The sequence below is a fragment of the Danio aesculapii genome, chromosome 13 (genome assembly GCF_903798145.1).
Source record: "Danio aesculapii chromosome 13, fDanAes4.1, whole genome shotgun sequence".
In the NCBI taxonomy this organism is placed as follows: Eukaryota; Metazoa; Chordata; class Actinopteri; order Cypriniformes; family Danionidae; genus Danio; species Danio aesculapii.
In genome coordinates this window covers 1224699-1244351 of record NC_079447.1, presented here as the reverse complement: position 1 = coordinate 1244351, position 19653 = coordinate 1224699, and the positions used below count along the sequence as shown (strand labels likewise).

Genomic DNA, 19653 nt, shown 5'->3' with positions numbered 1-19653 from the left:
ATAATAACTACACACTATGAATCATTTATTGAGTATTAGTAGTGAATTCATTATCTGTTAAGTATTAACTCTACATTAATAAACGTTAGTAAGCAGGTTATAACTGCAGCTACAAATGCTGTATTCTTGACTTATAACCACATTTATAATGTGCTTAATACTTTTACTTTCAGAATTTGTAACTGGTTGATTTTTCATGACTAAGTTCAGCATTTAATTATTTCTTGAATTATTTATTTCTTGAATTATTTATTATTTACAAACCATTCGTATTCACGAGTAGTCAGCGGTTTAAGATCATTCAGAATGAGTTAGTAAATGATTAATGAACTATTAAAATCAACGTTTATATATCTGATTATTCAGGTATATGGTAATGGTTACTATCTATGTTATTAAATGCTTTATGAACTCAACTTCATGCAGTTTAGTGAGCTAATCTAAAGTGAGGACTATTTATGCTTTATAAATCCCTTATAAATGACATTTAAAGGCTCAGTATCAAATTAACAATAATCTTTGCTATCTTTTCTAAAAAAGTAAAATGACTGTAAAGTTTAAAGATTGCTGAAAAACAGGAGCGTCAAAATACCACAAAACTGGATAAAACAACAACAACATAATAATTTAGCATGCAGTGTTTAAACTGTAGAGTAAGTTTATTTTAGATAAGGCTGCAAAGGTTAATTTTTTATTTGAAGTACAGGTTCATTTGTGGATCTTCAAATGAATTAGGTCTTTTCTTTTTATTCTTTTATACCCTGCTTTAACACATTTTAATCTGTTTTTAATCTTTTTATTTTCTTATACTTGTCTTTTTTATTCTTGTTTATGTAAAGCACTTTGATTTGCCACTGTGTATGAAATGTGCTATACAAATAAACTTGCCTTGAATAGGAATGAATAATGTCGTTTCTGTCCTTTTTTCCTGTGTAGAATTTAACTGAGCCTTTACTTGTCATTTATAAGGGATTTATAAGGCATGAATAGTCCTCACTTCAGATTAGGTCACAAAACTGGATGAAGTTGAGTTCATAAAGCATTTATAAACACACAAATTAACTATGTATATATGCCTGAATAATCAGATTTATAAATGTTAATTTCAAAAGTTTATTAATCATCTACTAACTCATTCTGAATGATCTCTTGATTATTATTAATGCGATACTTATTTTAGTAATGAAAAGTAATTCATTAACAAAGATAATTAAAATACAGTCAATTAGCACATTATAAATGTGGTTATAAGTCAAGAATACAGCATTTGAAGCTGCAGTTATAACCTGCTTACTAACGTTTATTAATGTAGAGTTAATACTTAACAGATAATGAATTCACTATTTGATAATGGTTCATAGTGTGTAGTTATTATAAAGTGTTACCATTTCTTTTGTCTTTCTTTATAAGTCTTTTCGATCACCTGCTTCTCAGGAGTATTGGTTAGGATGGCTGTCTTCACACACTTTCATGTGGATTGTGTTCTGGGGGACCTTTGAGAAGTGGTAGGATTTCATGAGGAGACACATATCCAGGTTGGGTGGAAACCCATGGCACATCCATGTGGACCATGCGCAGTGAATAGATTAGCATCAGTAAGTGAATTATCTGCAGGTGGATCATCCAAATCTTCAGCAGTGGCAGGCTGGAGCTCAGGGTTTGGCCAGTCTGACACCATGGTTGGTGCAAACACTTCATCAAGGAACATTTCTCAGTTATATGGAAAATCCCAGTGGACCTAAATCCAGAAGTAATGTTGCGTGGTGTCACTGCTGACATGAAGGCCTCATTCACAAGCCCTACAGTCTAGAGGGTTTCTGCAGGTTTCATCAAGTCAATTATAAGACTTTTTAAGACCCTTATGAATGAGATTTTAGACTTATACAGGGCTAAACACTAAGGATTTTTGGTAATGGCCCGGTTGGACCAATGGAGTTGGAAAAAACCAAATGTAATTATTTCTTAAAGGCTCAGGAAACACCAGAACACATGTTTTGAGCTGTTGACAGTCATATATGTGTCCCATGCTGCTATAAACACTATTAGGACTCATTAAAAAGTGAAAATTACTATTTATTTATAAAATAATAATAGTTATTTCGGGAAAATTCATTCTTCCGGTTTGAAACTAATTTTTGAAGCTGCGTCACGGCGATTAGATGTTTGGAGACTGAATGTCTGTACCTGGGAGTACATCGTGACGTCTCTGAGCGTGCAGCATTAATTCATGAGAAAGACTTGGTTCAAACCAATCAGCGCTCTATTGTGTATGCGGTGCAACTTCATTAATATGCATGTAGCTTCGAAGACTGTTTTTACCTGATACAGTGTTCAGACGGCAGAGAGACACCATGTTGTGTTGCCAAAACAAGTGGAAGAAGAGGAATTGTTTGGAGACAGGGGTCAGTGTTGCGTTTATTAATGTGCTGCAATGAAGGTTTTGTTTTCATTTCCCGCTATGAGAGCGCAGCTGGACTCACGTGTGGATTACAGCGCATGTGACACACAGCAGAAATACGTTTGTACAGAACATTTTTTACCCGAGAGGTTTTTCTCAAATCCGGATTCGCCGCTCGTCTCCTTTTAATAAAGACGCAGCTCCAGTTGATGTTGATTGTCCTGTCGCTACAGATTTGGTAAGTAAGGGATCAGTGCTCTTAGTTTGTTTATTCAGATGGCAAAGTTAGTTAGTATCGCTAGCAGTACTCATTCAGTGTTTAAAGATCTACCTTAGTCAATGATTGAGTTACTCAGTTTACTGTAATATCACTACAATATTATAGACTGATAGATCTGCTGTAAATGCTGCTCTCTGAGTTTAAACATGTAAACACCGCAATCAAACTATTACTGTCGTGTAGGATTTTCACCGCAGTTTGTGACAGGATAGTCTATACACACACGGCTTCCTGCCGCTACCTACAGAGCACCCTAAGGTACAGAGAAATGTGGAAAAATTTTCCTTATTCGCCATGCGGTCTCAAACATTCCATTAAAACTACACTCTTCCAGCAGTTCATCGCATACAATATCTGGTTTGTCACGGGGAGCAAGCAGGAAATGTTCCTGAATGAAAGTGAAAGTGCCACACTGCAGTTAAAGTCCACAAATGAATAATTTGTCAATTGGATTACTGATGTCCATGTAAACACAGTTAGTCTTTCTCCATTGTCTTAAAGTTAATCTGTCTCCTCTGTGTTTGTTTTGCCACAGTGAAAATCAGCGCGTGCCCAAACGGAAACTCCCATTTTTATCTAAAACCTTCCCTCTTTCCCTCCCCCGACACTCCCACCTAAACAGAGCTAGACACGCCCACTTTCCTGACTTTGACACCTGGCCCTTTAACCACGTTAAGAATTTATTTGTTTGCTTTCGGTCTAAATGAATTGAGTATAACTCCTATTCAGCCTCATGTGTTTCTGTTATAAAAGCGTAAGTTTCATGCCTCATAGTAAACAGTTTGTGTAAATGGAAGATTCTGTAAAGGTGTATATCGCTGTTATTATCATGAGGAATTGTGTAACTGTTTTTAGTTTTCTTTTCCTGATTCGGGATTTTAATTTTTAATTGCTGTGAAATAAACACCTCTTTGCAATATAAAATGTATTTAGATATATTGTTGGTGACTGGATGGGTTCAGCCTGATTTGGTAACATTATTTCGATAACTTTTAAAATTAAGACGTGTTTAAAATGACCTACAACACAACATTACTGTAATTCAAGGCTTTTTAAGGCCCAACATTTTGTTTTGGAAATTTAAGACATTTAAGACACCCTGAGTCTAGTAGACTAAATTGAACTTGTTCCTCAGGTCTCACTTTACCCCACCGCCAAATCTGAGCAAAAAATGATCTTAGCAATTCAGGCTAATCTTCAGCTAGCATCATCACATGGTTTATGTTGATAGTTTATCAACATGTATGATATACGCTTGTCTACTTGAATTAATTTGCTTTGGCACAACAGTTGGCATCAAGAAAATCTCTTTTACATGCAAAAATATATATTTTTGTGAAAAAAGCATGTGAATTCCTGTGCTTCATGGTAGAGGGGAAATGAACGGGGCTTGAAAACGAAGTTGTTATAGAGTGGTATATAAAATCAGTTGTCTAGTTACATGTGTGATACATGTGTGTCTCACATTACCCCATTCTCCCCTATGCATACGCACACATTTGCACAAATGGCGATATTTTGAAGAATGCTGAAAACCGGTAACTATTAACTTTCATAGTAGGCAAAACAATGGAAGTCAATGGTTACAGCATTCTTCAGAATATATTATTTTGTGTTTAACACATTAAATAAACTCATAAAGATTTTATTTTTGGGGTGAACTGTCCCTTTAAAAATCACTCCTCTAAGCTTTAAATATTCCTGTATAAGCATGAGAACACTACATTCAATATAAGATATATTCATAAACACCAGAGTAAAGTGTTGAGTTACTCACAGCGAAACGGTGGTGTTGGGTAAAGTGCTGGGCTGCATGCTCTCCATCAGGTCCGCATCGTCACACACGACCTTGACGCGCACCCTCTGCCGGCTGAACTCCTTTGATCTCTCTGACGTGCAGTGACAGCTGTCAATCATCAGCTCGGGGCAGTATCGGGAACCCGCGAGCGCCGTGCACAGCAGCGCGAGCACGAGCAGCAACCTCATCGCGCGCTTCAGGTTACTTCCAGCCACTCCTGAATCAAATTAACGCTCATCTCAGAGTGGATAAACGCAGAAAAGAGCTGTCAGCCATTAAAAACAATCATCCAGAATCATTCAGGGGCACTTCAGCAGAGTTTAGCGGGAGTTTCAGAACTTCTGCATCCTCAGCGCGCGACCGTCTGTTCAGCCTGGCCAGACGACAGTCCGTTCTTATGAATATTAATGGCATCTCCCGGCTGGCTGTTCTAATTGGTTGACTGATGGACAGCTGGCCAATCAATGAAGTTTCTACGCTAGGGCTGAATCTAGCATGCTAAATATGCCAGTAATGATTAATATTTAGAAGCTCTGCCTTCACTATAGTTGGATTTATAACTGTCTACGAGGAAAATAAACTTTCTCAGTTTTATTATTGAAATTACAAAATACCAAAGGTATTTTGTCCAAAATGTCCAAAAATAAATCAATAAATAAAATATGAAGAAAAGAAGGCATAAATATCTGCTCTACAGTCAATCATCTCAAAAAAGACACAAGCACCTCTGCCCTGCTCTCTCTGGAGAAACGGCTGCTGGAGTCTGAACACATGGAGGATCTGCCCTCACTGCTCTGACATCATCTTCATCACATCATCATCACCGCCATCATTCTTACAATCGTCATCATCACCCTCACCATCCTCACTCTCAACACCACCATCTTCATTCCTACAATCATCTTCATCATAATCATCAACATCACCATCTTCATCATACTCACCATCCTCATTACCCTCACCATCATCTTCATCACTCACCCTCATCTTCATCATGCTCATGTATCTTTATTCTTCTCATCACCATCCTCAACCATCATCTTAATTCAGTCTTACCATCACCCCATCTTCAAAATTCATCATCTTCATCACCTTCACATCACACTCATCATCACAATCACATTTAACTATCTTTATTCTTATCATCACCATCTTCGTCATCCTCAACCATCGTCATCATTCCTACAATCACCACCATCTTCATTACATCACCATCATCTTTCTCATTAACATCATCTTCATCACCGTGATCATCACAACCATCTTTAATTACCTTTATTCTTATCATCGTCACCATCATCATCTTCACTCTTACCATCATCTTCATTACATAATTCTCCTCATCACCACCCTCATCTTTTTATTCTTACTATCATCTTCATCCCCATCATCATCATCACAATCATCTTCATCTTTATTCTTATCATCATCATCACCTTCTTCATCATCCTCATCCATCATCTTCATTCTTACCACCATATTCATCACCATCATCTTTAATACCATCATCATCTTCAGTGATGAAGCTCAGAGAGCTGTACTTAAGTAATAATTAAGTTTAGATCTTGTGTTCTCTCTAATTGTCGCATATGCTTGAACACAAGCGTAATAAACAGTAAAATGATCAAATATTGTGATCGATTATTCCCGTGTGGATTTATTTCAAACGGAGTTTTCAGCATACCCGTCAGCCCTCCCGTTTTCCTGGGATTCTCCTGTATTTTACAGTTCTATCCCGTATATTTCCCCGTATTTCTCCCGTATTCTTAATCTTTCTATGAAAGGTGGCCATAAACATGAATGAGCCGATCCTCCCTGTACGCAACCCATACCGTCGAACCACCAGGGGACGCCCCTCGCTCTTAAATATGAGTCTGTTCTGTGCTTTTGTTTTATTTAGGCATGAAAACACTTCGAAATCAAAATTAAAAAGACGGGATTCCCTTCCTTTTTATTACGGTACGTTCACATCCAAAGCGGCGAGAGCGTCAAAGTAGCCGGAAGTCATTCATTTTCAATGGGAGCCGGCGTCGATAAGCAGCACGGCGCATCTTCGCCGGTGAGGGCATCGAAGAGAGTTGAAATCAAGTTGACTTTATGGTCACTTTATGTTCGGCGGCAAGCAATCAGAATGTAGAAGTCCACCGCTTGAGAGGAGTCCAGAGAACACAGTCACTGTGGACTTTGGTTCCGACCACACTTGTTTCCAAGGGTTTGATCATAGAGGGTTTGCTGGATTTCCAATTATTTACGATGTTTTTTAACAGGGACATGCATTAAACAGTTACTGGCGAGTTACTGATGTGCACTGATGTTAACAGGACAGAAAAGTATTGCTGCTTCAGAATATTTCAGACATACGGACACATTGGATAAGTGGAGCAAAGCCACAGCACACGCAGCAACTAGATCTCCCATTGTTAAATGAATTTGATCAAATCTGCGCAACATTTTCACACTAGAAAGCCTGTTTATATGTGGGAATGTAACTGATTAGCTGATATGCTGCAACGGCTCCTTTAAACACGAGATCAATGTAGTGAATTTTGACACTCTCGCCGCCAGGGCTGTGACGGCAGACAGCGTCGTCAACAGGGTGGCCAGAGCGAACTTTGACACTCTCACCTCCTTCGGTGAGAACGCAGTCACAGATGCCGTCGCTCCTCCTATACAATCCTCATAAACAGTCAGTTTATGTTGCGGTGCGTGACTGTCAGATGTACTCCATTGCAGCAGTGGCGGTTCTAAAGGGGGACCGGTGCCCCCGTGTCAACAAGCTTGGCCCCCCTCTGGCCCCCCAAAATTTGGATGGTTATATGTGTGTCAAAACGCCACGGAGAAGCAAACTCAGCCATCGGTGGCAGACGGAGATATGACGGAGGTCTCTTTCGCAAGCTCTCAGTGTCGCGCACTCCCTCTCTCTGCTTTCCCTCGACTTTTATCAGTGACAGTGCTGTGCACTTCAGTTTCCCACACTCATCCCACATTGACACAGGTAGTAAATACTCAACTTCAGTCATGTTCATATTGTGTACTAACAAACTTCAACTAGTACAAAATGCAGCTGCCAGAGTTCTAACCAGGTCTAGAAAATTTGATCACATCACCCCAATTTTATCCTCCTTACACTGGCTGCCTGTTAAGTTTCGTATTGAATTTAAAATATTGCTTCCTACATATAAAGCTTTAAATAATCTAGCTCCTGTTTATCTAACCAATCTTCTGTCTCGCTACAATCCAACTCGCTCTTTAAGATCTCAAAACTCAGGGCTTCTGGTAGTACCTAGAATAGCAAAGTCGAGTAAAGGAGGTCGAGCCTTCTCATTTATAGCTCCTAAACTCTGGAATAGCCTTCCTGATAACGTCCGAGGCTCAGACACACTCTCCCAATTCAAAACTAGATTAAAGACCTATCTGTTCAGTAAAGCATACACTTAGTGCACCACTTAGCGGTCTGACACATGAATGTGCTCCACACATCTCGTTTATATACACTATGAACAGCAGCTACGCTAATTATTCTCTTTATTCTCTATTTCCACCTGGGGAGACTCTTCCCGAGACCCTCAGACCACGCAGAGCCACTGAATCAATCCAAGACCAGCGACGAGATGATCCCAAGGTTTTCATAATCCTGGACCAGGCCGTATCCTGAGCAGCTACTGTGATGGTCATGGAGCAGTGGAGAACATGAGACTGATTCCTGTGATGCTCCAGGGACAGATGAATCTCCGCTGAGGTCCAGCGTTCTCCAGCGTCTAGACTGCAGCTCTGCACAAGACGTTTGGCCAGAGAAGAAATGGTCGTGCCCATCTGAGTCTGGTTTCTCTTGAGGTTTTTTAATTCTTCACTTTTCCCTCTCTCCGCTGTCGCCACTGGCTTGCATGGTTCGGGATCTGTAGAGCTGCGCATCGTTGGATTTGCTCTTCAGTATTTGGACTCTCAGTAGTGATTATTAAACCACACTGAACTGAGCTAAACTGAACTGAACTTAAACACTACAAACTGAACTACACTGTTCCTATTTACTGTGACCTTCTATGTGAAGCTGCTTTGACACAATCTACATTGTAAAAGCGCTATACAAATAAAGGGGAATTGAAAATTTGAATTGAAACACAATCAAAATGTCTCCTGTAGATTATATTAGCCTTCTGTTTTCAATAGCGATTGTAATGCTTTTAATATAGGAAGTCCTCGCCTCTGCATGGGTAGTATTATTAATCAATAATTGAGTCTATATAGTTTTACGTTAGGAAATGCAGTCTTGAATTTACAAACAGTCAGCAAGTACCTGAGAACAGATGTAACACATTGATCAAGTGTAGTTTTCAGTCACGCTCATGTAATATTCAAGTCGTTCAGTTTTGAATTTTAAATTAACAGGAGGGAAAATAACAGGACTTCAACTGCATCTGTTAAAGTTTACAGCTGCAAAAATACAAATCCTTGATGTACTCGAATGTTAAAAACGTATTCTCCAATAATACAAAGTTGCTTGTCAAATAAATGAACATGGGAGATTATTCTGAGTCTAACTTATTTTATTAGCTTGTTTATGAAGACTGCAGATGATGCATGAAAAAAAAACACTTTAAATAGTTGTTCAAGTAGTTTGTGATGAATGTTAAAGCGTGCCCCCTAAATATACAAGTGGCCCCTGCCTGGCCCCCCCAGTTACACTGGTCTAGAACCGCCCCTGCATAGTGATAAATAGACACTGTTCCCCAGACGGCTTTGGTACATGCCATTTGAAGCGGAGCAGGTTTTGGGTGCATGTTTGAACAGACATATACTACTACTACTACTACTACTACTACTAATAATAATTATAATAATTATAACAATAACTATATTATTATTAATAATAATAATAATAATTGTGCTGGATCATCTACTAAATATTAGTATTTAGAATCCATAAATTAATGCCTAGTCATTTAGCTTCTTTTAAATTGTTGTTGCCATAGACACATTCTGACAGTTAGAATCAGTTATAAGCCTCATTTAAAAAAGAACACCTTACAAGAAGTCACTTACAATCCTCTCATCCTGTGATCATCTGTAGAAGCATTGTCTGTAAGTTTATTATCTGTTTGTATTTATATTCTATCTCAGATATGTACATAGATAACTATAGCTCATTTTATGTACATCTTTTTACATAGTTTCACTCTGTTTCAACATACTCAATGTGGCATGGAATAAAGCAGCATTCTCCCACAATCTCACGTGTTGGAAAGAGTTTATCTGTCTGTCTAACTTTGGGAAGAGAGACACCGGAGTGAGGGCAGAATAATGATAATAATAACAACAACAACAACAACAATAATAACAACAATAACAATAATATTATTAATAATTATAATAATAATAACAAAAATAACAATAACAACAACAACAACAACGACAACAATAATAACAACAACAACAACAATAATAACAACAATAACAATAATATTATTATTAATATTAACAATAAAATAACAATAATAATAATAATAACAACAATAATATTACAAATAATAATAATAATAACAACAACAATAATAACAACAATAACAATAATATTATTATTAATATTAACAAAATTATAATAATAATAACAACATAAATAACAATAATAATAACAACAACAATAACACTATTAATAATAATAATAATAATAATAATAATAATAATAATAACAACAACAACAACAATAATATTATTATTAATATTAACAAAATAATAATAACAATAATTACAACATATATAACAATAATAATAACAACAACAACAACATTATTATTATTATTATTATTAATAATAATAACAACAACAACAACAATGTTATTATTAATATTAACAATAAAAACAACAATAACAATAACAACAATAATAATATTATAAATAATAACAACAACAACAACAACAACAATATTATTAATATTAACAATAACAACAACAATAATAATAACAACAATAATAATATTATAAATAATAACAACAACAACAACAACAACAATATTATTAATATTAACAATAACAACAACAACAATAATAATAATAACAACAATAATAAAATCTTAACGTGTTGATCTTGGTGGATTTTCTTTTAGTCCTGAATGAGCATAAAATGTTAGGACAGTAATTGAATGCTTTCATTATTATAGATCTCTGTGTCTTTAAAGTGACACCTCTGTTATTTAATGTGATCAAACGAAAAATCTAAATGAGAGATTCATTCGCTGCTCTTTAATCAGTTTATCTCCCAGATGATGTTGAACAGATTCAGGAGTTTCTCACAGTATTTCCTCTAATATTTTTTCTTCTGGAGAAAGTCTTATTTTGGCTAGAATAAAAGCAGTCTTTCGTTGTTTTAACCCATTTTAAGGTCAATATTATTAGCCCCCTTCAGCAATATTAGTTTTGGATTGTCTCCAGAATAAATCACTGTTATACAATGACTTGCCTAATTACCCTAACTTTACCCTAATTACCCTAGTTAAGCCTTTAAATGTCACTTTAAGCTGAATACTAGTGTCTTGAAGAATATCTAGTCTAATATTATTTACTGTCATCATGACAAAATAAATAAAAAATAAAATTTAACTCATTCATCCCAGCTAAACTAACAGAAATCCGACTGTCTTCAGATGATGAATAGGAAACTCTGTGAAAACTGTCATAATCCACATGGCAGGGACTGCCGAGTGACTGTGATGTGGAAGTGTTACATCTGCACTTTCGTGAAGCCAAGCGTTTATATTTAGAGCTCAGGTTGGGCTTTTAGTGCACTGTCATCCTTCATCGGGGTCACAGAAGCTCAGCCATATACAAACACTGCATTCTGGGTATTTTTAACATCTCCGTCACAGCGCTTCACTTCTGAGCGCTTCTCTACAGCGTCTGCTTTACACAGAGAATACTAGTGGAGTCAAATATAGAGGGATGTGTTCTAAAGCCTAGTGAGATGCCTACATATAGAGCATCCTTATAATGCAGCATTCAGAGATGGACCTGAAAGATTTTGATGTCAGGATATATGAAGGAGTATAATATATACAGAATATAGTAAAGATGTCACATTACGAGTGAAATACAAAAAGTTTATAGTAAGGTTTTAATAGTTATGTTAGGGATAAACTACATCCAGGAGGTTGTTGATGTTTTGAAAATAAAAATGAAAAATGTATGATTAGAGACGAGGAGAAAATGCATCAAATCTGTCCAAAATACAGGATTTACCCTCACCGGCCACTTTATTAGGTACACCAGTTCAACTGCTCGTTAATGCAAATGTCTAATCAGCCAATCACATGGCAGCAGCTCAATGCATTTAGGCATGTAGACATGGTCAAGACGATCTGCTGCAGTTCAAAGCGAGCATCAGAATGGGGAAGAAAGGGGATTTAAGGGACTTTGAACATGGCATGGTTGTTGCTGCCAGACGGGCTGCTCTGAGTATTTCAGAAACTGCTGATCTACTGGGATTTTCACGCACAACCATCTCTAGTGTTTACAGAGAATGGTCCGACAAAGAGGAAATATCCAGTGAGTGGCAGTTCTGTGGGCGCAAATGCCTTGATGCCAGAGGTCAGAGGAGAATGGCCAGACTGGTTCCAGCTGATAGAAAGGCAACAGTAACTCAAATAAGCACTCGTTACAACCGAGGTCTGCAGAAGAGCATCTCTGAACACACAACACGTCCAACCTTGAGGCGGATGGGCTACAGCAGCAGAAGACCACACCGGGTGCCGCTCCTGTCAGCTAAGAACAGGAAACTGAGGCTACAATTCACACAGGCTCACCAAAACTGGACAATAGAAGATTGGAGAAACGTTGCCTGGTCTGATGAGTCTCCATTTCTGCTGCCACATTCAGATGGTCGGCTCAGAATTTGGCCTCAACAACATGAAAGCATGGATCCATCCTGCCTTGTATCAGCGGTTCAGGCTGCTGGTGGTGGTGTAATGGTGTGGGGGAGATTTTCTTGGCACACTTTGGGTCCATTAGTACCAATTGAGCATGGTGTCAACACCACAGACTACCTGAGTATTGTTGCTGACCATGTCCATCCCTTTATCACCACAGTGTCTCCATCTTCTGATGGCTACTTCCAGCAGGATAACGCACCATGTCATAAAGCGTGAATCATCTCAGACTGGTTTCTTGAACATGACAATGAGTTCACTGTACTCAAATGGCCTCCACAGTCACCAGAGCTCAATCCAATAGAGCACCTTTGGGATGTGGTGGAACGGGAGATTGGCATCATGGATGTGCAGCCGACAAATCTGCAGCAACTGTGTGATGCTATCATGTCAATATGGAGCAAAATCTCTGAGGAATATTTCCAGCAGCTTGTTGAATCTATGACACAAAGGATTAAGGCCGTTCTGAAGACAAAAGGGGGTCTAACCGGGTACTAGTAGGGTGTACCTAATAAAGTGGCCGGTATCTAAACAGAAAACACACAGAAAATAAATGGATGTGCGTGTTTTCTCTAGGATTGCACCAGGGTAACCAGGTCAAAGGTCAAACTAGTCAGTAGGGGTCACGGAAAGGTCACAGTGCATCTCAACTGTTAATAATATAATCAGTTGTTCACACATTACAGCAGAACACGTGTTCAGTGTTGAAGCAGAGGTGTGTGTGTGTGTGTGTGTGTGTGTGTGTGTGTGTGTGTGTGTGTATTGAGCTTCATGAGTGGATGATTTATGGAGGAAGATATTTGGTCTTTAAACAACGGAAGTGAAGGAAAACAGAGGTTTTCCAGCTCTGAGACACATTCTGTGTGTGTGTGTGTGAGAGAGAGAGAGAGAGAGAGAGAATGTCTGTGTCTACATATAATGTGTGTGTTTGTGTAGGTGTGAGAAAAAGTGAAAGTGAATGTGTGTGTGTGTGTATAATTATGCGTGCAAAAAATTAAGAAACAGAGAGAAAAGGTGTGTGCGTGTGTGAGAGAATTTGTGTATGTTTACATATAATGTGTGTGTTTGTGTGTGTGAGAGAGAGAGTATGAGTAAGAGAGCGAATTTGAGTGTGTGTATTTAATGCGTGTGTGTGTGTGTGTGTGTGTGTGTGAGTGTGTGTGTGTGAGAAAGAATTTGTGTGCACGTTTGTGTATAATGATGTGTATTTCTTGTGAATTTGCGTGTAATGATGTGTGTTTATAAATAAATATGTGTGTTTGTGTATGGGGTGTATGGGAGTGTGTGTGTGAGTGTGTGTTGGTGTATGACAGAAAGAGTGAGCGTGTATGTGTGTTTATGTATATAGTGTTTGTGTGTGTGTGTTAGTGTATGAGAAAGTGTGTGTGTGTGTGTGTGAATTTTTTGTAGATGTGTGCATGTTACTTGTTACTGAGTGTGTATGTGTGTACATATTAATGTATGACTCATCAGCAGAGCGGTAGAAGGCAGGTGAAGAGTGATAGAGCAGCGCCCCCTGCTGGACACAGAGACCCACGAGCCTATTTAAACCTCCTGAATCTTAATTTATATATATGTAAATATTTTGACTGCTGCATTATCATAAATAAATAGTGAAATTAACCCATAGAATAAGGCTTTAAGGGGCGTCACGGTGGCCCAGTGGGTAGCACTATTGCCTCACAGCAAGAAGGTTGCTGGTTCAAGCCCCAGCTGAGAACTCGAATCAGAGACCTTCTTGCTGTGAGGCGACAGTGCTGACCAAAAAATGAATTAGCAAATAGTCAAATGAACATGACCTAAGATTAATAAATGCCATTAAACTTCCAATGTTAGCCAAGAAAATACAAGCCCAATCAAAGTGAAGCTAATTAAAGTCTTTAAATTGCACTTTAAGCTGAATATTAGGACCTTAGAAAAATAACTAGCAATGCATACATAAAGAATGCTAATTAATAACTCTGCTTATTTTATTTTATAGTAATATCTATATCTATTTTAGCTATCGTTTTACCTATCCATCCATCTATCCATCCGTCTATCTATCTATCTATCTATCTATCTATCTATTCATCCATCTATCTATCTATATATTCATCCATCCATCCATCTATCTATCTATATATTCATCCATCCATCCATCTATCTATCTATCTATATATTCATCCATCCATCCATCTATCTATCTATATATTCATCCATCCATCCATGTATCTATCTATCTATTCATCCATCCATCTATCTATATATTCATCCATCCATCCATCCATCCATCTATATATTCATCCATCCATCCATCTATCTATCTATATATTCATCCATCCATCCATGTATCTATCTATCTATTCATCCATCCATCTATCTATATATTCATCCATCCATCCATCCATCCATCTATATATTCATCCATCCATCCATCTATCTATCCACCCATACATCTATCCATCCATCTATCTATATATTCATCCATCCATCCATCTATATATTCACCCATACATCCATCCATCTTTCCACCTATCCATCCATGTATCTATCTATTTATTCATCCATCCATGTATCTATCTATATATTCATCCATCCATCCATCCATTTATCTATCTATATATTCATCCATCTATCTATCTATCTATCTATCTATCTATCTATCTATCTATCTATCTATCTATCTATCTATCTATCTATCTATCTATCTATCTATCTATCTACCCATGTATCCATCTACATATTCATCCATTTATCCATCCATCCATCCATCCATCCATCCATCCATCTATCTATCTACCCACCCACCCACCCATGTATCCATCTACATATTCATCCATTTATCCATCTATCCATCCATCCATCCATCCATCCATCCATCCATCCATCCATCCATCCATCCATCCATCTATCTATCTGTCTGTCAGTAGTAGCAGTAGACGTATTGCATTATTATTATTTTTATTATTATTAGTTCATTCATTCATTTTCTTTTCGGCTTAGTCCCTTTAGTAATCCGGGGTCGCCACAGTGGAATGAACCGCCAACTTATTCAGCACATGTTTTACGCAGCGGATGCCCTTACAGCTGCAACCCATTTCTGGGAAACACCAAAACACACGTATTCACAATCATACACTACAGACAATTTAGCCAACCCAATTCACCTGTACTGCATGTGTTTGGACTGTGGGGGAAACCGGAGCAACCGGAGGAAACCCACGCGAACGCAGGGAGAACATGTAAACTCCGCACAGAAACGCCAACTGACCCAGCTGAGGCTCGAACCAGCGACCTTCTTGCTGTAAAGCGACAGCACTACCTACTGCGCCACTGCGTGTATAATCATATACTCTCTCACAATTTGCACATACAGTTAAACATTTCCTACAGTTTAAATCAGTATATTAATGGTAAAATGGAGAAATTAACATGAACTAATATTACGAAAAGCTTTATTATGATCTCTTTCTTATATAATAACATGTTATAATTATAGTTTCATCATGGCAAAGACAAAAAAACAGTAAAGAGAACTTAAATACTAATTACTAAATACTTAAATACTTAGAAACTAAAATAGTTTCTAAACATGTCTGTAAATATATTGATTCATGAATCTACAGTATATACACATACTGATGAAACAAAATGATTTCCTCCATTCTCAAATAAGCAAAACAAATAAATGCAAACCTCGTCAAAGTGTTTATTTGTGTTTTTATTTGAATTATTATCCGCAGTGCCATTATTTGCATTATTATTAGCATCAGGTGAACATCAAGTGAGCATGCATTATTTACAGTAATCTTCCGTCATCTACTGTATATGCAAATATTACATTATACACACATATTCACAGCAGGATGATCCTCCTGAAATACAGTCAGAAATTCACTGGGATGTAAATTATGATCGAGTATCGATGCTGATGATGATGGGGAAAAGTAAAGATATGGATCATAAGAGGAAGAGTTAAACTTTATTACTGTTTAATGTCTGTTTTGGGTACATTTACAGACATATTATGTACTCTTTGGCTTGTCATTATATTTACTCATAATCCTATTTATTTAATTATTTATTAGAAATGCATGGTAATTCTTAATGGAAAGCATTATACTTTATATGTGAATATAATTACTTTTAATATAAATAATTATTAAAATAATTGAACATATTTGCAAGAATTTTATAACATTTAAATAATAATTAAAGTAATATATTCAATGAACTCTGAATGCATTAGTGTTACTTTAGCATCACTATGAGGCTATTACATTATACATGTTTAATATATATATATATATATATATATATATATATATATATATATATATATATATATAACATACATAATTTTGTTTTTCATTTGACACCTTTTAAGTTGTAATAATTTTGTTTACGATAAATAAATTAGTTTAACATCAATCTTTTTTCCATTTCATTTTAGTTTTATTTTAGCACATCAAGATAAATTAAATAAAGTATTAAATAACTTATTCATGCTAACTAGCACTAAATAAAAATAATAAATACATAAATTGGCTTTAACCATATTTTTTAGTTCGCATTTAAGCATTGAAACATATTGTATGGTTCTGTTTTCAGCTAGCCATAACTTTAAAATGCATACAGTACTGTACATAACTACAAATTTATTGCATTAAATCTCAACTTGCCAAATTAACCATGAATCCAAACAATGAAGTCATAAATATAAATGTACGTAAATACGATATTATGCAATATTAAACCTAATATTACTCTGGAAAAATAAACATGCATTAAATCGAAAATCAAGCACTTTTGTTTTGTGGCTTTAAAAATGAAAGGAAAGGCATTCGATGTGAGATGAAGGATTCGACTGCATGCCCACAAACATCTAAACTAATTAAAATATGTTTGAGAGCATCAAATGACAAATAAATAAATAATTAAATAAATAAATAAAATGAACAATTTTAATACATAAATACATAAATAAAATAAAATAAATATAAATAAAAATAATTACAAAAAATAAATAAAATGAATAAACAAATAAACACTTTAAATAAATAAATAAATAAAATGAACCATTTTAATAAAAAATGAATATAAATAAATAAAAATAAATAAATGAACAATTTACATACATAAATAAAAATAAAATAAATAAATAAATTAACAATAAAATAAATAATAAATAAATAAATAAACGGTTTAAATAAAAATAATTACAAAAAATAAATAAAATAAATAAACAATTGAAAAATTAAATAAATAAATAAAATATGAGCTCTGTATCCCATTGACGGTGTGGCGATGATCTGTGCTTATTTTACCCTTCATTATTTATTTTAGCAAAATACAAGCATGAATTTAATAAAATACATCAGTTTTTAATGCATTATTTAAAAGCCCAAGTGTTTATTACAGAGGAGTTCAATCAATCTGACAAATATATCTCAAAGTTATTTCAGTAAGACTTTAGTTTAAGTCACAATTCACATTATTAACAAATAAATAACTAACACTACTAGCTTAATAAACTACTAATTACAAGCCAGGATCATTGTGGATACGTACTCCTGCATACATTTCTGGAGAGCGCCAAATATGTCACAGGAGCTATGTTTTTTTTTGCTGTTTTTGTTTTCATAAATCCACCAGAGGGAGCTGTGTACGCTTTTACAAATCTCAAATTTCTCTCGTGAGTGCCATTTATGCCTGCTGTTCTCGTGTAAATCCACCAGAGGCCACAGTCGACTGGCTGACTGACTAACCCACCCTCCTCGCTCCCTAAACCCAACCAAGAGTGTTTATAAAAGCACCGATTGACCCAATCACCCACTTCCCTAAACCCAACCGATAGTTTTAAAAAGCAATCCAGTAAAAGAACAGGCCGACTGATTTTTACCACGTTTTCAGATCTTACCACATTCTCACCCTGTTATTAACTTGTTTATTTTATTTTTTAGCTTCTGTGTTTGTCTTACCTGCTTTCTGGAACTGTTCTTCACCAGACTCGAACCTCGTCATCACAGTCTACTCCTACATACATGTCTAGCCACTGGGCAAACAAATCAGAAAAGCCATACACACAGAGGTAAGTGGTCAGCTAGAGTGAAAAGAAACCAGTCTGTAGCTTTAATTTCAAAGACGAAATACAGCCATACCTACCTCTGGCTACATAATTAGCAATCTCCAGAAATGTATATGGGGGTACATATTCAAAATGAGCCCGTGTTGAATAATTATTATTAACAGCTAGTACGGTAGTACACTGTAAGAATATCTGTTAATGGACAGTTCCTCTATTTTAGTGTGTGGTTTGGGTGAACTGCATAATGGGATGATGATCTCTGCTCCGTCCACTTCTGATGTTGAAAATTCAACACTACAGTTACACAAAGTGACTTATTGACATTTTAGTCATCTGAAATAATATAATGTATAATATTATCTAGAGAAATAAGTCGTGCTGAAAATGTGCTGGCTTTGTTTAGTGTAATACACAACACCAACACAGACAATACAGCACTGCACACTGTTACACATGTGCAGAAAAGACCCCTTTTTACAACTTTACAAGGTTAAAGTTGTCAGAAAGAGATTAGGATCTCATTATGCAACTCTATAAAAGCCTGAATAAACATGGAAATAATAAAACTACAGAAGTGTTGGGTTTGGGTATTGGGTAGGATTAGGAATGTAGAATAAGATCATACTTTATAACTACCAATAAACATTACATAATGCAATCATTGGCAGGTAATAAGCATGAATTGTGACAAACTAAAGTGTTACTGATATTTCATATATTTTATAAACAAAAAAAGCTTTATACAGCAGGGGAAATAAGTATTGAACACATGGTCATGTATTTTTCTGGGAATAATCTCTCTAAAGGAGCTGAGGACATGGAATTAAAGCAGATATTGGTAAAAACCCAAACAATACAAACAAAACAATCAAATCTGATAGATGAGCTGTGTGTAACAGTGTAATGACAGACGGAGAAAGAGCTGAACTACTGAACTGTGTTTAATACTTTATATAAAGTCTTGTTCAGTGCTGCAGATTAAAGACACCTCTCATATGGAGAATGAAGCCTCATGCATTGCTCAGGTGGGAGTTTCTCAGACTTCAACAGAGTGTCCAAATCTTGATGCTTCTGTGGGTCTCGTCTATCAAATCTGAGTTTTATTCTGTATTCTCTATCGGATTCGGATCAGGTGACTGGCTGGGCCATTCTACAGCTTGATTTTCTTTCTCTGAAAGCATCTGAGAGTCT

General features: G+C 36.2%; 1 protein-coding gene and 1 long non-coding RNA gene across 2 annotated transcripts in view; one reads left to right on the top strand and one right to left on the bottom strand.

Annotated features, from left to right (window-relative positions):
- The window catches only part of LOC130239999 (adhesion G protein-coupled receptor A3), a 150016-nt gene extending 145179 nt beyond the window's left edge, over positions 1-4837 (bottom strand). The window contains exon 1 of the mRNA XM_056471414.1: positions 4456-4837. Within this exon, the coding sequence (XP_056327389.1) occupies positions 4456-4664 (209 nt within the window). The 5' untranslated portion in view covers positions 4665-4837. The remainder of the gene's footprint in view (positions 1-4455) is intronic.
- A 4659-nt stretch (positions 4838-9496) lies between these two features.
- LOC130239657 (uncharacterized) overlaps positions 9497-19653 on the top strand; it is a 12203-nt gene continuing 2046 nt past the window's right edge. Inside the window, exons 1-2 of the long non-coding RNA XR_008838702.1 lie at positions 9497-9555; positions 18338-18465. This is a non-coding gene — a long non-coding RNA (uncharacterized LOC130239657). The remainder of the gene's footprint in view (positions 9556-18337; positions 18466-19653) is intronic.